Genomic DNA, 21,800 nt, shown 5'->3' on the forward strand with positions numbered 1-21,800 from the left:
CATATTGTGACAAGTTGAGGGGGCGACGGATGGATTATCGTTTATCATTAGATTAAATTAATAAAATTACAAGTGAAAGAGCCGCATCAGATCAGATCTAACCCAAAAGTTAAAATAGAATCAAAGAAAAGGAGTTACGTGTTGGGAAATGGAGGGGCAAGCGCATCCGTACGTGCCCACAGATCTGAAACTGGAGGACTACGTCCCTGTATTTCTCTCACAGTCGACAATCCTTGCCGTCTTCGGAACCTCGTCCCTTGTCCTCGTCTCCCTCGTCTGGTTCATTTCTGGTTTGCTTCTTTTCTCTCAACTTGCTTTATCACTGCAGATCCCCTTTTCCTCATTCGATTTTCTTTTTCCTTTTCAATTACGTATATTACCCAAGAAGTTAGCATCTCGCGAAAACACTTGTGAATCTGCTACAGTTTCTAATTGAACAATGTTAATGAACAATCATTCTTATTGTTAAAGCACTTTAGAATCACACATTTCGTCTGTTTAATAGATTTCTTTGAGCTAACTTCCTTCTGTCTAACTTGTTTCTTTTCATCCCAGATCCCACCACAAAATCTACTTGTACTGCTCTCGTTTGCTGCACTTGAATAAATACACATTTATAATACTCAACATTTTATTTTTGAAAAAACAAAAGGGAGGCTACGACTGTCAATCTTTATTCTCTGATTCGAGTTGACCATGTCAACTGGAATCTGGTTCTTATAAATACATCAAGCAAATCCCCCTCCGATTGTGCTTTTGAAGCTTTTCATCTCTTTCAGAATGCTAAATTTCTCCTTCAACACTGTTCTTGCTGTCATTCAACCACTTATTAAAATTTGACTAATCTTATTACCTGGCTTACTGTAATTCTTTTATTTAAAATTAATTTCACATGTTTTTCTTGTACCAGGAAGTTCGCGTAAAGCAGCTAAAATTGATAGATGGTTGATGTGCTGGTGGGCCTTCACTGGTCTCACACACATTATCCTAGAGGGTTATTTTGTTTTCTCCCCTGAGTTTTACAAGGATAAGACTTCTTTTTATCTTGCTGAAGTTTGTAAGTACCTTGCACTTTCTTGTTCTGATGTATTGAGGGTCATTAGCAGATTAGATGATGTTACTGAAACTACTGGCAGGGAAAGAATACAGTAAAGGTGATTCAAGATATGCTGCAAGAGATTCTGCAGTAGTGGCTGTGGAAGGATTGACCGCAGTTTTAGAGGGTCCAGCAAGTCTTCTGGCAGTGTATGATTTCTCTTCTTTACGCTCGGAGGATTCATTTTGTTGCAAAATAAAACTACGAATGTCTTAGACATCTAGCAGTCCATATGATTAAGCAGAATTTCTTTTCTATCATTGGCAGCTATGCTATTGCTGCTGGGAAGTCGTATAGCTACATACTTCAGTTTGCCATTTCACTCGGGCAGCTTTATGGAACTGCTGTATATTTCCTAACTCCCTACTTGGATGGCTATAACTATGCATCGAGTCCATATTACCATTATGCATACTACATCGGTGCTAATGCTTCCTGGGTTGTTATACCATCACTCATTTGTATCCGTAGCTGGAAGAAGATATGTGCAGCATTTCAAGTGCAAGGCCAGAGAAAGACCAAAAGTGGTTGAGGTAGACACAGCATCTCACTTCAAGACTCCAATGAGAATATGTAATCCTGAGCATATTCATTTCCTGCTTTTGGTAATTTATGCAATCACTTTATGTAGTCTTGAAAAAAAGAATTTGGGAGTGAATAAATTTGAAGTAGGTAATTAAGGTTAACTGCTGTTATTTAGGGATGCGATGCCATTTTGTTAGATTAGATAATGAAAATGTAGGTAGGAGGGGATAATCATAATACTCCCATCCACAAAACAATGCAAGGAGTAACTTTGGTCCTTGCCGTAAACTGGTCCATAAGGGAACATTTTTCCAATATTTAACATGAATTTGTTAGTAAATTTATTTGTCCTGCATATAACAAACCAATCAAAAGACTTTTTTTGGTTTTTGAAAGTGAAAATTCCCTTTTTAAGAAATGTATTTTTACTTTTTCTTTTATTTTGTATTTATATGGAATGATATCTCTTTTGATCTACAGATGGAGCAAAGTATATAGCCGAGGATATTACTTTTTAGTAGTTTTTAAAAAAATTAACAAATCATTGATGTAAACGTAGAGACGTGTAAAGTTGAAATTTTCCACATTTATAGAAAACCATCCAATTAGAAATATGAGCATATTAAGTAATAGTAATAGTAATAGTAATCTCTCTATCCTCAATTCATACTTACATATACATCAAAGAAAAACTTCTTGTGGCTTGGTTTATTTATTTCAAACCTTGAAGTTTAACGGTCATATCTTCTTGCATTTCAAACTAAACTCGTATTGGTATTGGATTTGGGTTTCAAAATAAAAGCAGGTCTAATTATTTCAAACATTAGACTAATTTTGGTGTAATTCAAAGAGTGATATCACCATTTGAAGTTCTAGAAGATAGAAGCTGGGAAAATTTAGGTAAACGAAGTTGAGTTTATGAGTGGTTAAATCATAGTTTTGTATTTTTTCAAACAAAAGAAAATAAAAAAATCCAAGCTGATGAAATTGTCCATTACTTAGTTTTAGTTTTTTTTTTTCTTTTTTATTTTTGGAAAGTGACGAAGAAGTTTAAGACTTAGAGGGTCAGTCAATAACGCGTGTAGTACTTCGAAAGACTTGCATGCGTTCTTCTTCTGCCCCTCTTTCGTTTCATCTCTCTGAGTCGGAGTTTATTAGGATTTAGAAATTTAGAAGAAGGATACAGGGAGTACGATGGAGTGGTCCTCTCTTGAACTCAAACTAATTTCTTGCAGGGATCTCCGAGCCTTCAATCTCTTCCAGAAGCTATCTGTTTATGCAGTGGTCTCCAGTTTTAATGACGAGCTAAAGAAGAAGGATGCGGAGGATCGCCAAAAAACTCCCGTGGATACTCAAGGAGGCAGACATCCTGAATGGAATCACTCGATGCATTTTGATCTCGAACCCGTCTCACTTGCTGATCACCTATTCCTTAAATTCAAATTGCGCTGCGCAGGGGTCATCTTTGGGAAAAGAACGATCGGCGAAGTTCGCGTTCCTTTCAAGGATTTGATTGATGAATATAGTGGCACAGTCAGGTTTATGAGCTATCAGGTTCGAAGCGGCGACGGCAAGCCGAGTGGAGTGTTGAATTTTTCCTATAGGCTGAAGGGAAAGTCTAAGGAGAAGGAAGACGATTGTCCTTGTGCGACAGGTGAGTCGGAGAAAGTGAAAGAGGAGGCTGATGATGTCCAACCACAACCGCGCTTATATCCGTCGCTGGAAGACATCCACTCTCCTTTGCCATCTCACTATCCCGTACAAGAATCTCCATTGGGTTTGGCAGTGGATCATCGCCATCCATCTCCAGCAACATACTACTGCTGGTACACATCCGAGACTGCAGGGTATGGTTACAGTGTAGGTGCAGCTGGTTGGGCAAATTAGTGCGTATGCATAGGTAGAGTTAGCAGTTTGATATCAGCGGTTCACTTTTACTAATCAGATCATGTTAGGGAGTAGAAAATCAATTCTGATAACATGCCTTGCTTTTTGAGCTTCTTTTCATTAATAATCATAATAAAGACTGGGCAAATCCTCCTCACTCCCATCAATTACAACAATGGAATTAAGGTTTGGTTTGTTGATGTCGACTGAAAAAGCCAATAATAATATTAGTAATAGGCAAGTCAAAGTCGTGGGAGTGTTGCGGGCGTAATCGAAATCTAGAAGCTGCAGAGGGTTGATTTTTGTGATATGATCTCACTGTTTGAATTTCTTAACAATTAATCACCAACCAAAGCATCACTCGAATGCAAGACGTCTCTCTCTCTCTATCTCTCTCTCTATATATATATATATATATATGCGGTTGGTCTCCGCAATCTGAAAGGGCATTAGATTACAGAAAAATGGTGGATGGTTCTCTACTGCGTAGACATACTGTGGTGGCATCAACTCTGAAAAGGGGAAAGAAAAGGAAAAGGAAAAGGAAAAGAAAGAAAAAAGGAGGTTGAGAGATGAAGTTGCATTGTGAGTAATAGCGAGAGAGAGGGGGATGCATTGCTGCTGCTGCTTTTTCTGCGAGTGACAACTAAAAAAGGTTTCATTTTTTTGGGATCTGTAGAGAGAGAGATTCGTCATTTTTATAGTGGACACACATCTTTAATAAAGATAATCTTTTTATTTTTATTCATTTCAATTGAGGAATTTGGATATCCATATTATATAACAACTTTAATTCTCAAACATGTTCCTCTGAGGAAGAGTTCCTTATAATAATCTTACAACCTTGAATGCATGTGCTGCAGCCTCAGATTTGTATGATTTTTTACAACCTACTCTGCATATTAATTAAGCAAAATACACTTTACACTATTTTGTTAATGCTCATTAGCCATGGAAACGTGTTCCTTGTTTTCCATTAATGTCTTAGTCCATCGTCATTTTATCGATGGACAAACGCTAAATCAGATGCAAAACTCGCTTTCTTCACAACCCTCTAAAAACACTTACTTTCTATTTTCATGAACAATTATTACTTTTAAATTAATTATTCATTTTTATGTTTATTTTAATATTTGATTAAATTATTTCTTTCTTTTATTTGTATGCTAACGTCGGAACTACTTTTCTTTTCATAATAATAACAATAAAATAAAAAAATATGAGGGAATAATAATAATAATAATTGTTAAAGAAATGTATCAGTAGCCTAGTTCAAATATAAACGCATGCTATTTTGACTAAGTCTTAGTATTTTGCTATTCTATTTTTATTTTTCTGCTATAAATCTATAGTTGCAGTAAATTAAGAGATTCAATAATATTTAACAGATTTTTTGTTACTAGAAAATGTATATAAATAGTTCCATCCATCAATAAAATCAAGTAAGCTCTTATAGCCATTTTCTTTGTAATTTTCATACTTTCTCAATCTGCATAAATAGTTATTTTTGTCCAACAAACTGGTATAGAGCTTCAAAATTTTCTTAAGGGATCGACCAATTGTTTTGTTTTCTTCAATCAGTTAGAAAACAATGACCTCATAAAACACCTTTCACTGTTATTGCTCTGCCTGTACTTGATAGAGAAAATTATCATGGTTTGGCTGTTAAAATGGAAGTATATTTAGATGCAAATGATCTCTAGGAAGCAATAAAAGAGGATTATGAGATTCCTCCCTTGCCTAACAACCCAAGAAAAGAGGCAAAGAAAGTCAAAGGCAAGGTCATGTTTGTTTTCTGTTGTCTCATCAACAATCTTCAACAGAATAATAACCCTAAAATCAGCTAAAGCAATTTAGAATTTTCTCAAGGAGGAGTATGAAGGTGATGAGAGAATTAAAGGTATGGAGGTGTTGAATTTGATAAGGGAATTTGAAATACAAAAGATGAAGGAGTAAAAAACAATCAAAGAATATTATGACAAACTTCTATGCATCGTCAATAAGGTAAGATTGTTTAGTACTAAGTTTTCTAATAATAGGATTGTGCAAAAATCCTTGTTACAGTACCTAAACAGTTTGACACAATAATTACTTCGTTGGAGAATACTAAAGACTTGTCAAGGATCACCTTGGCAGAGTTGTTAAATGCTTTGCACGCATAAGAGCAAAGAAAAATGATGAGGCAGGAAGGTTTTGTGAAAGAAGCATTGAAAGCTAAGTTACAAATTAATCAAGTAGAGAACGGCAAGAAGAAAAGATATAAAAAGAAGAACTTCAATACATAAGAATCAGCTAACTCCGACAATTATAATAGGGAAAAGAATAAATAATTTCCTCCTTGCAAGCATTGCTGCAAAAAAGATCATCCTCCTTTCAAGTGCTAGAGAAGACCTAATGTCAAGTGTGATAAGTGCAACAAGCTAGGGCATCATGAAAGAATTTGTAAAAGTAATTTTCAATAAAAGAATGAGGCTCAAGTTGCATATCAACAAGAAGAAGAGCAGTTATTTGTAGCAACATGTTTTACAAGTAGTACCTCAAGTGAATGTTGGCTAGTGGATAGTGGTTGTACCAATCACATGACCAATGATCCAGAACTTTTTAAAGAATTGGACAGATCACAAGAATTAAAGTCAGAATTGGCAATAGAGATCTCATCACTGTCAAAGGAAAGGCAACTGTAACCATTGAAAGCTGCATATGTACAAAACTAATTTCTGATGTTTTGTATGTACCTGAAATTGACCTAAACTTGCTCAGTGTAGGTCAATTAATTGAGAAGGGTTTTAAAGTTATTTTTAAAAATAAGCAATGTTTGATCAAGGATGCCAATGACAAGGAAGTCTTTCGAGTTAAAATGAAAAGCAAAAGCTTTTCACTTGATCCAATGAAGAAGGAGCAAACAGCTTATCCAGTTATTGTAAGTCACACAGAAACCTGGCACAAAAGGCTAGGCCATTTTCATCATGCTGCAGTGCTAAATATACAAAGGAAGGACTTGGTTTATGACTTACCTCATTTGCAGTCTGAATTACCAAGTTGCAGAGCTTGTCAATTTGGCAAGCAGGCAAAACTTCCCTTCAAACAAACTGCCTGGCGAACAACTGAGAGGCTACAATTGATTCATACAGACTTAGTTATACCTCAAAGGACTCCTTCACTAAAAGGGAGTAAATATTACATTATTTTTATAGATGATTTCACCAGAATTGCTAGATTTATTTCCTCAAATTCAAATCTGAAGTTGTATGTGTGTTTTGGAGATTTAAACAATGGATTGAGAACCAAAGTGGATATAGGATTCAAATTCTAAGGTCTGATATGGCAAAAAGTACACCTCAGAACAATTCAATTAGTTTTGTGCTGAAGCGGGCATCGAATATCAACTTACAGCTCCATATACCCCTTAACAGAATGGAGTCGATGAAAGAAAGAATAGGATGATAGTTGAAATGGTCAGATGCATGCTTCATGAGAAAGAGTTGCCTAAGGAATATTAGGCAGAGGCTGCAAATATTGCAGTGCTTTTGCTAAACAGACTTCATACCAAAGTAGTAGATAGGAAGACTCCTTTTGAGGCATAGTATGGTTACAAAGCCTTGTTAAAAATTTTGAAAGTGTTTGGATGCTTGTGTTATACTTATATGTTGTAGATTAAAAGAGACAAGTCAGACAAGAAAGCTGAATCCGGCATCTTTGTGGGATATAGCTCAACATCTAAGGCTTATAGAGTTTCTCAACCTTATACAAGGAAAGTTTTAATAAGTAGGGATGTGCACTTCATGGAGAATGAACAATGAAGCTGGAATAATGTAGAAAAGAAGTAAATTGTTGATCCTCTGCAAAATAAAGACAAGTTAGTCGATAAGTTTCTTGTAAGAGGCACTAGATTGCTCTCTGACATTTATAAAAAATGCAATATTGCAATTTTTGAGCCTGCAAGATATGAGGAAGCAGTGAAAGATTCAAAATGAATAGCGATAATGTATGAGGAGGTGAATATGATTAAAAAAAATCAGACTTGGACATTAGTGGAAAAAACTGAGCATAGGAAGATCATTGGAGTCAAATGGGTGTTCAGAATAAAATTAAATGTTGATGGCTCCATTAACAAGCACAAAGCTAGATTTGTAGTGAAGGGTTTTTCTCAAGTCCTTAGTGTTGATTTTTTGAAGGTATTTGCTCTTGTTGCATGATTTGACACCATAAGGATATTGTTAGCATTGGCTGCTTAAAATGGATGGAAGGTATTTCAGCTTGATATTAAATTAGCTTTTCTTAATGGTCATTTGCAGGAGAAGATTTATATAGAGCAGCCTGCAGGTTTTGCGGTGAAAGGGCATGGAAACAAAGTATATGTATTGAAAAAGGCTCTATATGGTTTAAAGTAGGCGCCAAGGGCATGGTACAACAGGATTGATGAGCATTTGTTGAGTTTAGGCTTTATTAAAAGCCAAAGTGAATTCACACTCTATGTGCGGTATTATAAAACTGATATTATAATTGCCTCACTTTATATGGATGACTTTTTGGTAACAAAAAGTGATACAATACTCACTGAGCAATTTAAAAAAGAGATGATAAAGGTGTTTGAAATGACTGACCTAGGTGAAATGGGATACTTCCTTGATGTAGAGATTAGGAAAGATTAGCGAGGTGTATTTATATACCAAACAAAATATTGCTAAGAAATTCTGCATAAATTCTAAATGGAGGATTGCAAACCAATTAGCACTCCTATGAACCAAAAGGATAAGCTCATCAAAGAGGATGGTGCTAAGAAGTCAACAAGGTTATTTACATGAGCCTTATTGGATGTTTGATGTATCTCACGTCAACGAGGCCTGACATTCAATATGTTGTAAGTATTTTGTCAAAATTCATGCATTGTGCAAGTGAAATTCACTTCAAAGCAGCCAAATGTGTTCTTAGATATGTCAAAGAGACTCTTGACTATGGAGTTTTGTATGGCCATAATCAAAATTTTCAGTTACATGCATATTCTGATAATGATTGGGCAAGTCTCTTACTTTTAGCTCAGACATATTTTCGTGGTGCTCTAAAAAATAGGAAATAGTGGCTCAATAATTGTTGAGGCATAATTTATTGTTGTCGCAGCAGCGGTGAATCAAGCTTTATGGCTTAGGAAGGTTCTGAAAGATTTACATATGGAACAAAGGAGAGTAGACGAGTGTTCATTGATAATCAGGTAGCAATTTCAATCTCCAATAATCCTATCATTCATGGGAAATCAAAGTATTTTAATATTAAATTGTATTTTTTAAGAGAAGTACAAAAGAATGGTTAAGTATATGTTGGAAAGAGAAGCAAAAAACAAGAGAGATTTGCAAAATTTGCAGAAGACTTTTTACTGAATTGCTTAAAAATGATAAAAATGTGCAGTGCCTATATATAGGCTTACAAAATATGTCTAAAACTAAGTTTACTAACTACCAGCGTAATATTAGCAACAATATGAACTATTTAATTGACTAAAATAAACTCATAACCCATTGCTAAAATATTTGTTTGTCCCATAAAATCCGGTTAATCTTTGAATCATTCTTCAACACTCCCCCTTGATTCAAAGTTGCACACACCAAGCAATCTTCTGAAGTAGCAGAACTTCTCCTTTGATAAAGCTTTCGTAAGTATATCCGCCAACTGTTCATTGGTGCTACAATATTTCAAGATTATCTCTTCTTTTGCAACAAGATCACGAATGAAATGGTGACGCAGTTTGATATGGTTTGTTCTGCTGTGAAAAACTGGATTCTTTGTTATGAAGATTGTTGCTTTGTTGTCACAAAATCTCCGTTGGTTTTTCTTGCTCATGTTGAAGTTCAACCAATAATCTTCTTAGCCAAACGGCTTGATAAGCTGCTGAAGTTGCTGTCACCTACTCAGCTTCAGAAGACGATAGTGCCACTATTGCTTGCAATTTTGAGCTCCAAGTGATTATTCCCGATCCTAGAAAGAAAACATTAGCTGAAATGCTTTGCCTATTATCCGACGAACATGCCCAATCACTGTCAGTGAATCCATACAATCTGAAATCGATATCTTTAGAGTACCATATTCCATACTCCATAGTTCCAGCAATATAACGCAAAACTCGTTTAGCTGCTCCATAATGATCTTTTGAAGGTCGCTGCATAAACCTTGAAATAGCACCAATAGAAAATGCAACATCGGGTCGACTGTTTGTTAAATAAATTAAGCCTCTAACTAAGCTTTTGAACCTCCATGCATCTGCCATTTCTACCACATCTCCATGCTGCAATTTTTCATTAATATTCATTGGTGTAGCTGCAGGCTTACAATTAAGCATGCTAAATTTACTAAGGAGGTCCTTGGCATATTTTCTTTGTGAAATAAAAATTTCATCTTCAGCTTGATGAACTTCAAGACCAAGAAAATAATGCAATAAACCTATATCTGACATCTCAAATCCATTCATCATTTGATATCTAAACTCATCCACAAAAGAATTAGAGGAACTAGTATAAATGATATCATCGACATAAAGACAGACAACGATGAAATCATTTTTACCTTGCTTTTTCAGATATAAGGTAGGCTCATTCTCACTTCTCTTATAACCAGTTTTCTGAAAATGCCCATCAATCTTGCTATACCAGGCTCGCGGCGTTTGCTTCAGCCCGTACAATGCCTTTTTTAACTTGTACCCCTTTGCTTTGCTGCCCTCTTTTATGAAACCTTCTGCCTACGCTACATAGACCTCCTCCTGTAAATCTCCATTGAGGAACGCTGACTTGACATCAAATTGATAGATAGGCCATTGCTTTTGTGCAGCTAATGCTAGAATAAGCCGTACAGTTTCGAATCAAGCTACCGGAGAGAAAGTTTCTTCGAAATCTACACTATATTGCTGTACATAACATTTTGCTACTAGACGAGCTTTGTGCTTTTGAATGCTCCCATCTGCAGCCCATTTAGTCTTGAACACCCATTTCAAGCCAACTGTATTTTTTTCTTCCGGCAAATCAACCATCTCCCATGTTCTATTCTTTTCAATAGCATTCATTTCTTCCACCATTGCTCTCCGCCATTCTTCTTTTTCAACTGCTTCTTTATAATGTATAAGATCTCAGACAGTAAGAGCAAACTGACAAGATGCATATATATCAGTCAAAGATCTATACTTCCTTAGTGGTGTCTCATCTGAAGACTCCTCAAGAGTTGTAGAGGGTGGTGAAGTTCTGTTTGGTGTTGCTGAGATAGATGAATTTGCTGATGTCGTAGGGAAATCAACAGATGAACTTGGATAAACAACTCCTTTTTTTCATTTGAAGACATCTTAGCAGACACAGGAATATCTTATTGCACTTGTTCGTCACCCCGATCCCAGCTCTTACTTTCATTGAATATTACATCTCTTCTAATTGAAATCTTGTCGCTGAGAGGGTTATACAATTTATATGCCTTGGATTGAGTACAATAACCGATAAAAATGCATTTTTCAGATTTTTCATCAAGCTTTTGACGAACTTGAGAATTTATTAAGGCATAAGCAACACAACCAAAAATTCTCAAATGACTCACAAATGGTTTCCTTCCATACCAAGCTTCATATGGAGTTTGATTCATGACAGCTTTTGTTGGTGAGAGATTCAAAATAAACCGAAACGATTCGAGAATCCCTTGGCTTTCAACATACTTCTTGCCATCTCCACAACAGTTTGATTTTTTCGCTCTGTGATGCTGTTTTGCTCCGGAGTGTAAGGAGTTGTCAGCTCCCTATTGATGCCATTTTCTTTGCAGAATAAATTAAATTCTTTGGGCATGAATTCTCCACCTCTATCTGTGCGAAGAATTTTGAGATGACAGCTGCTTTGCTTCTTTACCATGGCCTTAAATTTTTGAAAATTCTCAAAGGCATTTGACTTGCTTTTCAGAAAATAAACCCAGCTCATGCGACTATAGTCATCAATAAATAGCAAGAAATAACGACTCCCACCTAAAGACTCAGTTTGCATTGGACCACGTAAATCAGCATGAATTAATTCTAGGCATTCTGAAGCTCGCCAAGCTTTCCCAACAGGAAATGATTTCCTTGTTTGTTTCTCATAAATACACCCATCACATAAATCAATAGAACTAATTGTTGGAAGTCCGTGAACCATACCTTTATCACTCAGCAGCTTGAGGCCCTTGACATTGAGATGGCCGTACCTCAAATGCCATAGCTCGGAGTCATTCTTTGTAAGTGCAGCAAGAGCAAAATTCTCCATGTTAGAGACATCCAATGGGAACATCTTGTTTGAAGTCATGATAATAGGACCTGTTGGCCTGATTTTTTTATTTTTAATGACACAAGCATCGTCATCAAATAAAATAGAATATCCACCATTCATCAATTGCCCAACACTCAATAAATTATACTCAAGATCAGGTACGAATTGAACATTATTCAATATTGTTCCATTGCCGGTGCTGATTCCCACAATGCATTTTCCTTCAACTTGCAGCTTTTTATTATTGCCTAGCTGAACTGTTATCTTATGAGTTTCATCCAATTCTTGGAACAAGCTTCTGGTGCCAGTCATATGATTTGAACAACCGCTGTCTACAAACCACAAATCACTTGGTGTATGGTTAGTATCAAAGCACGCCATAAAAAGCTTATTTTCATGCTCACTTTCTGCTTCTGCGACAAAATTCATCTTTTCATCTTTATACCAACAGTTAGCTTTAATATGCTCGTACCTCCTGCAATGATAACATTGAATGCCATTGTTTGTGTTTCGCTGCTCATTAGACGTCTGCCTGTGCTCTTCATTCATCCTTCCTCTGCCATAGCCATTACCGCGACCATGACTACGAAATCCTCTTCCTCTACTGCTAGTAGCTGGATGGTAATTTGCTTCATGTTTGTTTGCTGCCTCCTTCACTTGAAATGCCTTTTCTTCATTCTGTTCAAGTGACCTATTGATTCTTGACTCATGCGCTTAAAGAGATCCCATCAGTTCATCAACAGAAAGAACTGACAGATCTTTAGATTCTTCTATAGCAGCTACCACATGATCAAATTTTTGAGTCAAGCTTCTCAAGATTTTGGCAACAATTATCTCTTCTGAAAGCTGCTCACCGTAAGAGCGCATTTGACTAACTATGGCCATAGCTCGTGATGAAAAATCTGCAACTGATTCACCATTCTGCATAAGCAAAGTTTCAAAGTCACGTCTTAGTGCTTGCAATTTCATAACTATGACATTTGAACCGCCTTGAAACTCCTTCTGTAGGATTAACCATGCTTCTTTTGATGTGGTTGCTGCAACAATTCGAGAGAAAATTATCTCATGCACTGCTTGCTGGAAAATGAATAATGCTTTGGCGTCTCTCTTCTTAGTTTCTCTCAGTCTGTCATCATCTTCTTGAGTGGGATCTAAAATATCAACAAACCCATATTCCACCAAGTCCCACAACTCTTGTGATTTGAGCAACGTTTTCACCTTGATGCTCCACCACTCATACTTCTCACCATGGAAATTCGGTATAAGTAGTTGAGAGGATAAAAAACCAGCTCCTGCCATTAATTTTTCGTTCATCTCTCTTCAAACTCTGAAAAAACTTTCTCTTGTTTCATTCAAATACCCAGTGAACCCAAACTTCACAATTACTTTTGTTGCCCAACCAGGCTCTGATACCAAACTTGTTAGAAAGAGAAGCAAAGAACAAGAGAGATTTGCAGAATTTGTAGAAGACTTTTTACTAAATTGCTTAAAAATGGCAAAGATGTGCAATGCCTATATATAGGCTTACAAAATAAGTCCAAAACTAAGTTTACTAATTACCAGCGTAATATTAGCAACATTACGCACTACTTTATTGACTAAAACAAACTCATAACCCATTACTAAAATATTTGTATGTCCCATAAAATCCGGTCAACCTTTTAATCATTCTTCAACAGTATATTTGCTGCATTGTCAAATTGATGAGCAAATTGCTAACATTTTTACTAAGGCGCTCATAAGAAGCAAATTTGAGACTCTGAAAAAGAAACTTGGAGTTTGCAGCTAATAAAATAAGAATGAGTATTAAAGATATACATCAGTAGCTGAGTTCAGTAGATTACAAGATTCAATAATATTCAACAGATCTTTTGTTTATTCAGTTACTAGAAAATGTGTATAAATAGTTTCATTCATCAATAAAATCAAGTAAGCTTTCATAGCTATTTTTTTTGTGATCTTTATACTTTCTAGATCTGCAGAAATAGTTATTTTTATACAACAGTAGTAATAATTTAAGAAAAAAAAAAAGTAAGAAGAGAAAATTTAAGATGATATTACCGGCGGGTGGGTAAGAGTAGATTACCACTGAATGAAGTTTCCCATGGAATCATCCATTTTCACCCCACTCACCCTCAAAAGCATACAACAAAAAGCAACAAAAAGGAAACAAAAAAAAAAAAAGGGAAGCCCATGCTTTCTCTCCTCTCTATATAACCCGCCTGAACACCTTCTTCTGCATATCCTCATGCAACTTTACAGCCCTCTCTGATTAATATTCAGCTATCAGGTTCTTTTTAATCAGCAGCTCTTGGTTAGATCCAAATATCTGTTACTTGTTTTCCAAAAATGAAGAAGAAAGCATCTGTTATCTTGAAACAGATAGTGGCATTGGTGAGTTCAGTTGCAAAGGCCAAGTCCTTGGCTATTAAGAGCAAAACGAGCGCAGTTAAGGCTCGTCTTATCATGTTTTCTATGATGAAGAGCAAGAAGGTTTTGCTGGGTTCCATCTCTGACAAGATACATACCATTCTTGGGCAGGACGAAAAAGATAGGCAGTACGAGAATGGGGAGGAGCAAAGCAAGGCGATCGTTCTCTACAATAATGCCTTGGCAGACGAAGATGATAAGTACCCTGATCTGAGGCACACGCTGTTTGATGAAGAGGAGGAGTTCAATGACCCAGGAGGGTCCGTCATTGATTTGGTGAAGAATTCCAAGGATGAAGGAGAAGATTTCAGTTTGGAAGATGAAATTGATCATGTTGCAGATTTGTTCATCATGAGATTTCACAAGCAGATGCGTTTACAGAAGCTGGAATCCTTTAAGAGGTTTCAAGAGATGCTTGCCAGAAGCGTTTAATTGCATGCGTGCTTGCTTTGTTTTATCTATTTTTTCTTTGTGTATTCTGTTCACAGTCGCATGTGTTTGAATAGAATAAAATGCAAAAACAAATGGGTGTGATTTTGCAGCCCTTTTTTCCTGTCAAAGGAGGAATCCGATTGCTGAATTGCTGTGAGTTGTATGAGATTTTTCCTTTGAATCATTGGCATGTAATTAATTAAATGTATATTGCTGTTCACTTGTAAAGCCAACTGGTTTCACTGTGTTCCATTGTGTTGTGTGCATTATTTCCATGCAAGCCAACTATTTTTCTTTGGAACAATTAAAACTTTTAATAGGGAACATCCTACCGGAGCAGATAAATTCACAACCTAAACTTTTTATGAGTTCTCATGTAGCCACTTTAATATCACAGCACAGGCATCTTAAATGGTGTTTTTTAGCTACGACCCTTTTTCTTCAGCTGGAAAAAACGTGAGAAGAAACACACCGACTGATATGGCAAATATATCATTGACGGTGGCACATCTAAAATACTGAATCAAATGACACGTCCTTCCTCCTTATTTTCTTGCTAATTTCTCTCCCATTTTCGTTCAGAAAAACAAAAATTATTTTAGAAAATAAAGAAATGTCTCTGAAGGCAAGAATTTGATATGAGAATGGAAAGACACTGGAAATGGTCTCCTGCATGTAACCTTCCCCAAGGATGGGCGTCCTTTTCTACAATGATCAAGGGCTTTGTCAGAACAACCGGTTAAGATATCATTGAGGTCCATAAAAATTTTAGAGTGGCTAAATCACAAATCATATTAGGTGTGGGCCGCATTGAACTCAAGCATGAGCCCAGGTAGGGACTAGAGAGTTTAAAAAGCAGAAAAAAGCCCAAAGAGCCCACGTCGACTAAAATGGCGGCAAAATCTCCCGCCAAACGCAAGAACCCTCTTAACTGATTAGGGAAAGGGAAAGTGAAAGTGTTTAGTTGAAATTACAAGTTTAGAAAGAAAGAGGAGAGAAGAAATGGCGTCCTCGAGTCCTCCAGAATCCCCTACCTCAGCAGGATTCAATACCGATCAGCTCCCCCACAACACAAGCCAGAACTTCACAGACGACGACGATGAGGCCTCCGTCGATCCCGAAATCATTAGAGATGAGCCTGATGAACCTCAAGAGGAAGAGGAGGAAGGAGAGGATCTATTCAATGATAATTTCATGGAGTCAGTTCTAATTTCACCTGCTTCCTTATATACGTATATCTCTTATTTCATTTTATTTATTTCAAACTGGTTAGTGTAATCTTAATTTCTATAAACTCAACGCAGTGACTATCGGAGAATGGAAGAGCATGATCAGTACGAATCGGTAGGATTGGATGACTCAGTTGAAGACGAAAGGGATTTGGATCAGATAATGAACGATCGCAGGGCTGCTGAGGTTGAGCTCGATGCCCGTGATTCCCGCCTTACCAACCGCAAGCTTCCTCGTCTTCTTCATGATCATGGTTGGTTAATTCATTTCTGTGTGCCATTTTATTTATTTATTCAGTAATCTAACTACGAACCCCAGCCTATCCGTGCCCAGTCAAATTGATTTCACAATTGGCTGCTTTCTAGGGCTGTAGGGCAGGATGCTACTTAGATTTTACTATTTATTGTTTGCTTGTTTGGTTGGTTGCAGATACTGATGATGACAGCTATAGGCCTCCAAAGAGGTCTAGAGCTGATTTTAGGCCTCCATCCTCTCAGCAAAGCCATGACGATACTGATGCTATGCAAAGCTCCCCTGGCCGGTCACAGCGCCATCACTCAAGGGACGATGTGCCCATGACTGATGATTATCCTTTTGAGGTTCTCATCATTTCTCATCCTTGTACAATTAAACGCATATCTGCCTGTTCATAATAATAATTTTTTTAAGAATCCATCTCAATACCATTAAGTATCATCGAGCAGGATGAAGATGGCGATGAGGGCGACGAGTTTGAAGTGTATCGAGTCCAAGGGACTCTAAGAGAGTGGGTCACCAGGGATGAAGTGCGCCGTTTTATTGCTAAGAAGTTCAAGGAATTTCTACTTACATATGTCAAGAAAGACCATGATGATTTTGAATACGTACGTCTCATAAATGAGATGGTATCAGGTGAAGGCTCTCTTCATACTCTGCTTTTCCATTTTCATTACCAACCATGACTTCTCATTTCACTCATTATATGTTTTATTGCATTTTGCAGCTAATAAGTGCAGCTTGGAGATTGATTACAAACAATTTATCTTTGTCCATCCCAATATTGCCATCTGGCTTGCCGATGCTCCTCAATCCGTCCTAGAAGTCATGGAAGATGTAGCTGCAAGTGTTGTCTTTAGCTTACACCCAAACTACAAAAATATCCATCAGAAGATCTATGTCCGCATTACCAGCTTACCAGTTTATGATCAGATCCGTAATATCAGGTTTGGCATTCAATGTATTTAACTATGTGTTGGGAGTTCGCTTCCCCCTAAGGTTTAAACTTGTTGATTTTCAGACAGATCCATTTAAACACCATGATTCGTATCGGGGGAGTTGTCACTAGACGTTCTGGAGTATTCCCACAGTTGCAACAGGTGAAATATGATTGCAACAAGTGTGGGGCAATCTTAGGACCCTTCTTTCAGAGTTCCTATTCAGAAGTTAAGGTTGGCTCTTGCCCTGAATGCCAGTCAAAAGGACCATTCACTGTTAATATTGAGCAGGTAACTATCTCCTATCTTCTCCTGTATGTGCTTTATTTTAGCTGCCATGGCAGGTTCAGCTGGATTTTCCCTTTTTCCTTTTAATAATGTTAAGATTTTAATTAGTATATCTATTAAATTATTTTTCCAGCTGAATAAATTCTAGGGACAATTTCTGAACTCATATGCATGTCCTTCAATGCCTTACTGCAGACAATTTACCGGAACTACCAGAAACTTACGCTCCAGGAAAGTCCTGGAATTGTGCCTGCTGGTCGGCTTCCCAGATACAAAGAAGTGATACTGTTGAATGATTTGATTGATTGTGCCCGTCCCGGGGAAGAGATCGTACTATCTTTTCTTTGCCTCGTTGGTTTTTGTATATTTGTTTTCTTGATCATCACCTCCTCACGTCCTGTGTTATCTTTTCATATTTCAGGAGGTCACTGGCATTTACACAAATAACTTTGACTTATCTTTGAACACAAAGAACGGTTTTCCTGTCTTTGCCACTGTCATTGAAGCTAACCATGTAACAAAGAAGCAGGACCTCTTTTCTGCTTACAAACTAACACAGGAGGACAAAGAAGAGATTGAGAAGCTTGCTAAAGACCCGAGGATAGGAGAAAGGGTTTATTTCCTGCACTATTTCTCTACTAATCATGTTCCCATCGTATTAACGTAAAATGCCTTTTTCTAAATATTTTCATCAACTAAAATCCCAGATTATCAAATCAATTGCTCCATCAATCTATGGCCACGAGGACATTAAAACTGCATTAGCTCTTGCCATGTTTGGAGGTCAAGAGAAAAATGTTGAAGGGAAGCACAGACTCAGAGGAGACATCAATGTTCTTCTCTTAGGTGATCCAGGCACAGCAAAATCTCAATTTTTGAAGTAAGAGTCATCTCTGAGCAAATATAAAGTGCATTACCATTCCAATAGTGTGTAGCGACTAATATACAATATTCTTTTAAGGTATGTTGAAAAGACTGGACAGAGGGCTGTGTACACTACTGGTAAAGGAGCTTCGGCTGTAGGTCTAACTGCAGCAGTGCACAAGGACCCGGTGACAAGAGAGTGGACCCTGGAAGGAGGTGCCCTTGTTTTGGCTGACAAGGGGATCTGTCTTATCGATGAGTTTGACAAGATGAATGATCAGGATAGGTGAGGAAAACTTACTTATTTGTTGGTAATCCTCGATCGGTTTACTATTTCTATTATTATTGAGGAACTAAATATCTATCCATTAACAGGGTGAGTATCCATGAAGCCATGGAGCAGCAGAGTATTAGCATATCAAAGGCAGGTATAGTTACTTCTCTGCAGGCTCGCTGCTCTGTCATTGCTGCTGCAAATCCTGTTGGAGGAAGGTATGTGGAAGACTTCGTGTTTGTACAATTGACTGCTTGTGATTGGAACTTCACTTTGACATTTATGATGAACATGTAAAATGTTGGACACCTGACTTTTTTTTTATTGGACACCTTATTTTAACACAACATGTGCCAATTTCCCAGATATGATTCCTCGAAAACATTTTCACAGAACGTTGAGTTGACTGATCCCATCATTTCTCGTTTTGACATCCTCTGCGTTGTTAAGGTAATGTTTCTGCAAATTTGATCATTCTGTTTTATTTTTGGCGTTAGTTGATACTAACACATTGGAAATTATTTATTGAATGCAGGATGTGGTTGACCCAGTTGCAGATGAGATGCTTGCAAAGTTCGTGGTAGATAGTCATTTTAGGTCACAACCTAAGGGTGGTAACACAGACGACTTGAGTGAGTCCCAGGAAGATATCCTAGCATCTGCTAGGCCTGTTGATCCAGAGGTCCCATGCTCTAGATCCTACTAGTCCTGCATCCTAATATTGTTTTGACATTTGTTTCTTTAGGTATTTAACTGTGAAGAAGCTTTCTTCTTTCAGATTCTTCCTCAAGATTTGCTGAAGAAATACTTAACTTATGCCAAGTTGAATGTATTCCCAAGGTTGCATGATTCTGATATGGAGAAACTGACGCAAGTTTATGCTGAACTAAGGAGAGAGTCTTCGGTAAAGATTTAATTGCTTCTTGGTCTCCGAGTGATTTTATGGGTAATGCATTAGACTGATGATTGCATCATGTCTTTCTGTTTCATTGCGTTTGCAGCGTGGCCAGGGAGTTCCAATAGCAGTGAGGCACATAGAATCAATGATACGAATGTCTGAAGCGCATGCTAGAATGCATCTCAGACAGCATGTTACGGAAGAAGACGTGGACATGGCAATACGAGTTCTACTAAATTCTTTCATTTCAACACAAAAATATGGGGTGCAGAGGGCTCTGCAGAAGGTGCAGTACAAAATTTAATAGCCCTTTTTCTTTGTTGCTGTCTGTTCCTTAATATTAGACTAATGCATGTATGTATGTATCTCCTAACGAAGATTAATAGCTTCTATTTGGAATAGTAGATACAAACACAGCAAGTTAAAAGATTGCACAGCATGTTGTCGATCTATTGCATGTATTTGTTTTTGGACAACTACAAGTCTTTGAAATGCCCTAATACAGTTTCTCGAGAATAGCTAAAGGGATAATTTGATGTATTATTTCAGAGTTTCAGAAAGTACATCACCTACAAGATGGATTACAATAGAATGCTTCTCAATCTACTGCAAGAGCTTGTGAATAGAGCACTGCGCTTTGAAGAAATTATATCTGGTTCTATTTCAGGGCTTAGCCACATTGATGTGAAAGTAGAGGATTTGCGGAACATGGTAATGCATACCTACATTCTGATTCACTCCTTTTTTGCTTAGGAAGGAAAATGTGCGTAGGGTAGGGTAGGATTTTGATTGTATTAACTTGTGTGCAGGCGGAAGAACGTGGAATCAGTGATCTAAGCCCCTTCTTCACAAGTAATGATTTTTTGGCAGCAAATTTTGAGTTGGATAATGATCGTCAGGTGATTAAGCATCGTCTTCCAAGACGCTCATAATATTCTTTAGAAATTTATTTAGGCCAATCGGTGAAAGTATTTACGAGTGAGTAAAGCACTGGCATTGGCATTCAAAGTTTAGATTCTGAGCAATTTTTCTGCTGACCTGTGAAACTGAATTCGGAAACAAATCCATTTCGCCAAGTTTGGGTCCAATGTCAAATGTTTCATTCTTTCACTATCAGTTGGACGTAGAATTCCCTTGGTAGTAACTTGTTAATTTTACGTTACCCTGTAAGCGAAGGTAAAATTGCAGTTGGAACTTTAGCAAAAAAAAGTGAATGCGTGAGATTCTGGTGTATAATTATTATTTTTGTGGGAAAAAAGAATTTCATTATGTCTCAGATGTAGATAAACTATTATCTGTTTTTGTTTTATCTTATTTGTCATTTGACAATGGATTTGTTATAATGAAAAGAAAGATAAAAAGAAAAAAAAAAAAGAAAAACACTTTTCTCAGGCTTGGGAAGAGCAGCAGTGAGTCACATAATGGTGCAATAGGCATGAACATTATCTTCACTGAAAAGATGAACTGTGTTATCATCAACGGTCTCATAGGCCTGGTCAGGAAAATATCCATGCACGCTTTCATTGAACCCATGCCTGTAATAGTTGTAGGAAGTTGTGTAGGTGGTTTCATCCAAGTACTGAGCTGCATAAGGATAATATTCAACGTCATAGGGGAATGGCCAAAACTCAGCCTTCCTTCCTGTTCTTCTCACTACCTTCAGGACCTTTCTCTGATCCACATATCCTGTTACCGTCACCTTCTGCCTATCCATGTCTATTTCCAAGCTATCAACCCCTGCAACATGATGCACACTACGTAAACAATAGAAGAAGACATCAAACTCTGTATAACATATAACATATAACAATTAAAAGCTCTTGCCTTCCATTTTGGAGATTGCTCTTCTTATTCTCTTCTCGCATCCTTCGCAGTCCATATGAACAGAAAGCTCCACAATCTATCCCATGCAATGGAAAGCATACATAATATTTGTTACCAGTTTCTTGATGCATAGTTAAAAATGGGTTCGTAATGAGATGCAAAATGGGGACTTACAGACATGGCATTTGATGGTTTTGAACTCCCAGAACGCCGTCCAAACATGATTTTGAATGCCAACCGCTGGAGAAGCTCAACATGTTCTCGTAATTTTTCCCCTGTGCCTCTGCTCCTATATATCTCCTTTTCAAATATTCACTTGCTGCTTTCTTCATTCTTGCGTACGTGAGGTGGCTTGTCTCGCAAGCTTTCAGCTGATAAGATAATGTTTCAGATTTCTTACTTTCATTTTTATTATAATTATATTAATGATACAACTGAAGTGCAAAGATTGGAAAATTACTTTGAGATACAATATAAACCATTATCGAGACAGATTGTGTAGTAAATTTATCTCAAAACTTCATCCACTGAATTTAAACGCAGCATAAGGAGAAGTTTTAAGCTTTTAGATCTTCCTTGGTTGATTAATTGGATATTTTTA

At 37.1% G+C, this 21,800-nt stretch overlaps 5 protein-coding genes across 6 annotated transcripts; 4 read left to right on the forward strand and 1 right to left on the reverse strand.

Moving 5' to 3' along the window:
- Positions 1-15: 15 nt before the first annotated feature.
- Positions 16-1,782, forward strand: LOC8285718 (probable 3-beta-hydroxysteroid-Delta(8),Delta(7)-isomerase). The gene is made up of 4 exons (XM_002512649.4): positions 16-290; positions 911-1,057; positions 1,137-1,245; positions 1,364-1,782. Exons 1-4 carry the CDS (start codon positions 149-151, stop codon positions 1,626-1,628), a joined length of 663 nt encoding a protein of 220 aa, XP_002512695.1. The 5' UTR covers positions 16-148; the 3' UTR covers positions 1,629-1,782.
- Positions 1,783-1,937: 155 nt separating this feature from the next.
- LOC8285719 (protein SRC2 homolog) lies at positions 1,938-4,252 on the forward strand. Its single transcript, XM_015715118.3, has one exon. The coding sequence runs from the start codon at positions 2,816-2,818 to the stop codon at positions 3,506-3,508; it is 693 nt and encodes a 230-aa protein (XP_015570604.1). The 5' UTR covers positions 1,938-2,815; the 3' UTR covers positions 3,509-4,252.
- A 9,235-nt stretch (positions 4,253-13,487) lies between these two features.
- LOC8285720 lies at positions 13,488-14,899 on the forward strand. Its single transcript, XM_002512651.4, has one exon. The coding sequence runs from the start codon at positions 14,116-14,118 to the stop codon at positions 14,626-14,628; it is 513 nt and encodes a 170-aa protein (XP_002512697.1). The 5' UTR covers positions 13,488-14,115; the 3' UTR covers positions 14,629-14,899.
- A 650-nt stretch (positions 14,900-15,549) lies between these two features.
- On the forward strand, positions 15,550-20,644 carry LOC8285721 (DNA replication licensing factor MCM2). The gene is made up of 17 exons (XM_002512652.4): positions 15,550-15,827; positions 15,933-16,111; positions 16,288-16,457; positions 16,563-16,749; positions 16,841-17,060; positions 17,135-17,342; positions 17,535-17,669; positions 17,761-17,952; positions 18,047-18,219; positions 18,301-18,489; positions 18,579-18,695; positions 18,843-18,927; positions 19,013-19,159; positions 19,256-19,381; positions 19,479-19,661; positions 19,925-20,086; positions 20,185-20,644. The coding sequence occupies exons 1-17, from the start codon at positions 15,631-15,633 to the stop codon at positions 20,305-20,307; spliced, it is 2,793 nt and encodes a 930-aa protein (XP_002512698.1). The 5' UTR covers positions 15,550-15,630; the 3' UTR covers positions 20,308-20,644.
- An 11-nt stretch (positions 20,645-20,655) lies between these two features.
- LOC8285722 (heavy metal-associated isoprenylated plant protein 45) lies at positions 20,656-21,733 on the reverse strand. Of its 2 annotated transcripts, none has more exons than XM_048380156.1 (3): positions 21,378-21,733; positions 21,200-21,275; positions 20,656-21,112 (listed from the first exon to the last, which is right to left on the reverse strand). In XM_048380156.1, exons 2-3 carry the CDS (start codon positions 21,252-21,254, stop codon positions 20,790-20,792), a joined length of 378 nt encoding a protein of 125 aa, XP_048236113.1. In that variant the 5' UTR covers positions 21,255-21,275; positions 21,378-21,733; the 3' UTR covers positions 20,656-20,789. The 2 variants fall into 2 exon arrangements, with proteins under 2 accessions (XP_048236113.1, XP_015570671.1); XM_015715185.3 differs by having other exon boundaries at positions 21,374-21,690.
- Between the last annotated feature and the right edge of the window lie 67 nt (positions 21,734-21,800).

Source organism: Ricinus communis, chromosome 10 (assembly GCF_019578655.1).
Source record: "Ricinus communis isolate WT05 ecotype wild-type chromosome 10, ASM1957865v1, whole genome shotgun sequence".
In the NCBI taxonomy this organism is placed as follows: Eukaryota; Viridiplantae; Streptophyta; class Magnoliopsida; order Malpighiales; family Euphorbiaceae; genus Ricinus; species Ricinus communis.

Coding starts and splice junctions, on each gene's coding strand:
- LOC8285721 (XM_002512652.4), top strand. CDS start 15,631: ATGGCGTCCTCGAGTCCTCCAGAATCCCCTACCTCAGCAGGATTCAAT. Junction 17,343..17,534: donor TCACTGTTAATATTGAGCAG/GTAACTATCTCC, acceptor GCCTTACTGCAG/ACAATTTACCGGAACTACCA. Junction 18,490..18,578: donor AAGATGAATGATCAGGATAG/GTGAGGAAAACT, acceptor ATCCATTAACAG/GGTGAGTATCCATGAAGCCA.
- LOC8285718 (XM_002512649.4), top strand. CDS start 149: ATGGAGGGGCAAGCGCATCCGTACGTGCCCACAGATCTGAAACTGGAG. Junction 291..910: donor CCTCGTCTGGTTCATTTCTG/GTTTGCTTCTTT, acceptor TTCTTGTACCAG/GAAGTTCGCGTAAAGCAGCT. Junction 1,058..1,136: donor TTTTTATCTTGCTGAAGTTT/GTAAGTACCTTG, acceptor AACTACTGGCAG/GGAAAGAATACAGTAAAGGT.
- LOC8285719 (XM_015715118.3), top strand. CDS start 2,816: ATGGAGTGGTCCTCTCTTGAACTCAAACTAATTTCTTGCAGGGATCTC.
- LOC8285720 (XM_002512651.4), top strand. CDS start 14,116: ATGAAGAAGAAAGCATCTGTTATCTTGAAACAGATAGTGGCATTGGTG.
- LOC8285722 (XM_015715185.3), bottom strand. CDS start 21,421: ATGTTTGGACGGCGTTCTGGGAGTTCAAAACCATCAAATGCCATGTCT. Junction 21,276..21,373: donor AACCATCAAATGCCATGTCT/GTAAGTCCCCAT, acceptor TGCATGGGATAG/ATTGTGGAGCTTTCTGTTCA. Junction 21,113..21,199: donor AGCAATCTCCAAAATGGAAG/GCAAGAGCTTTT, acceptor ATCATGTTGCAG/GGGTTGATAGCTTGGAAATA.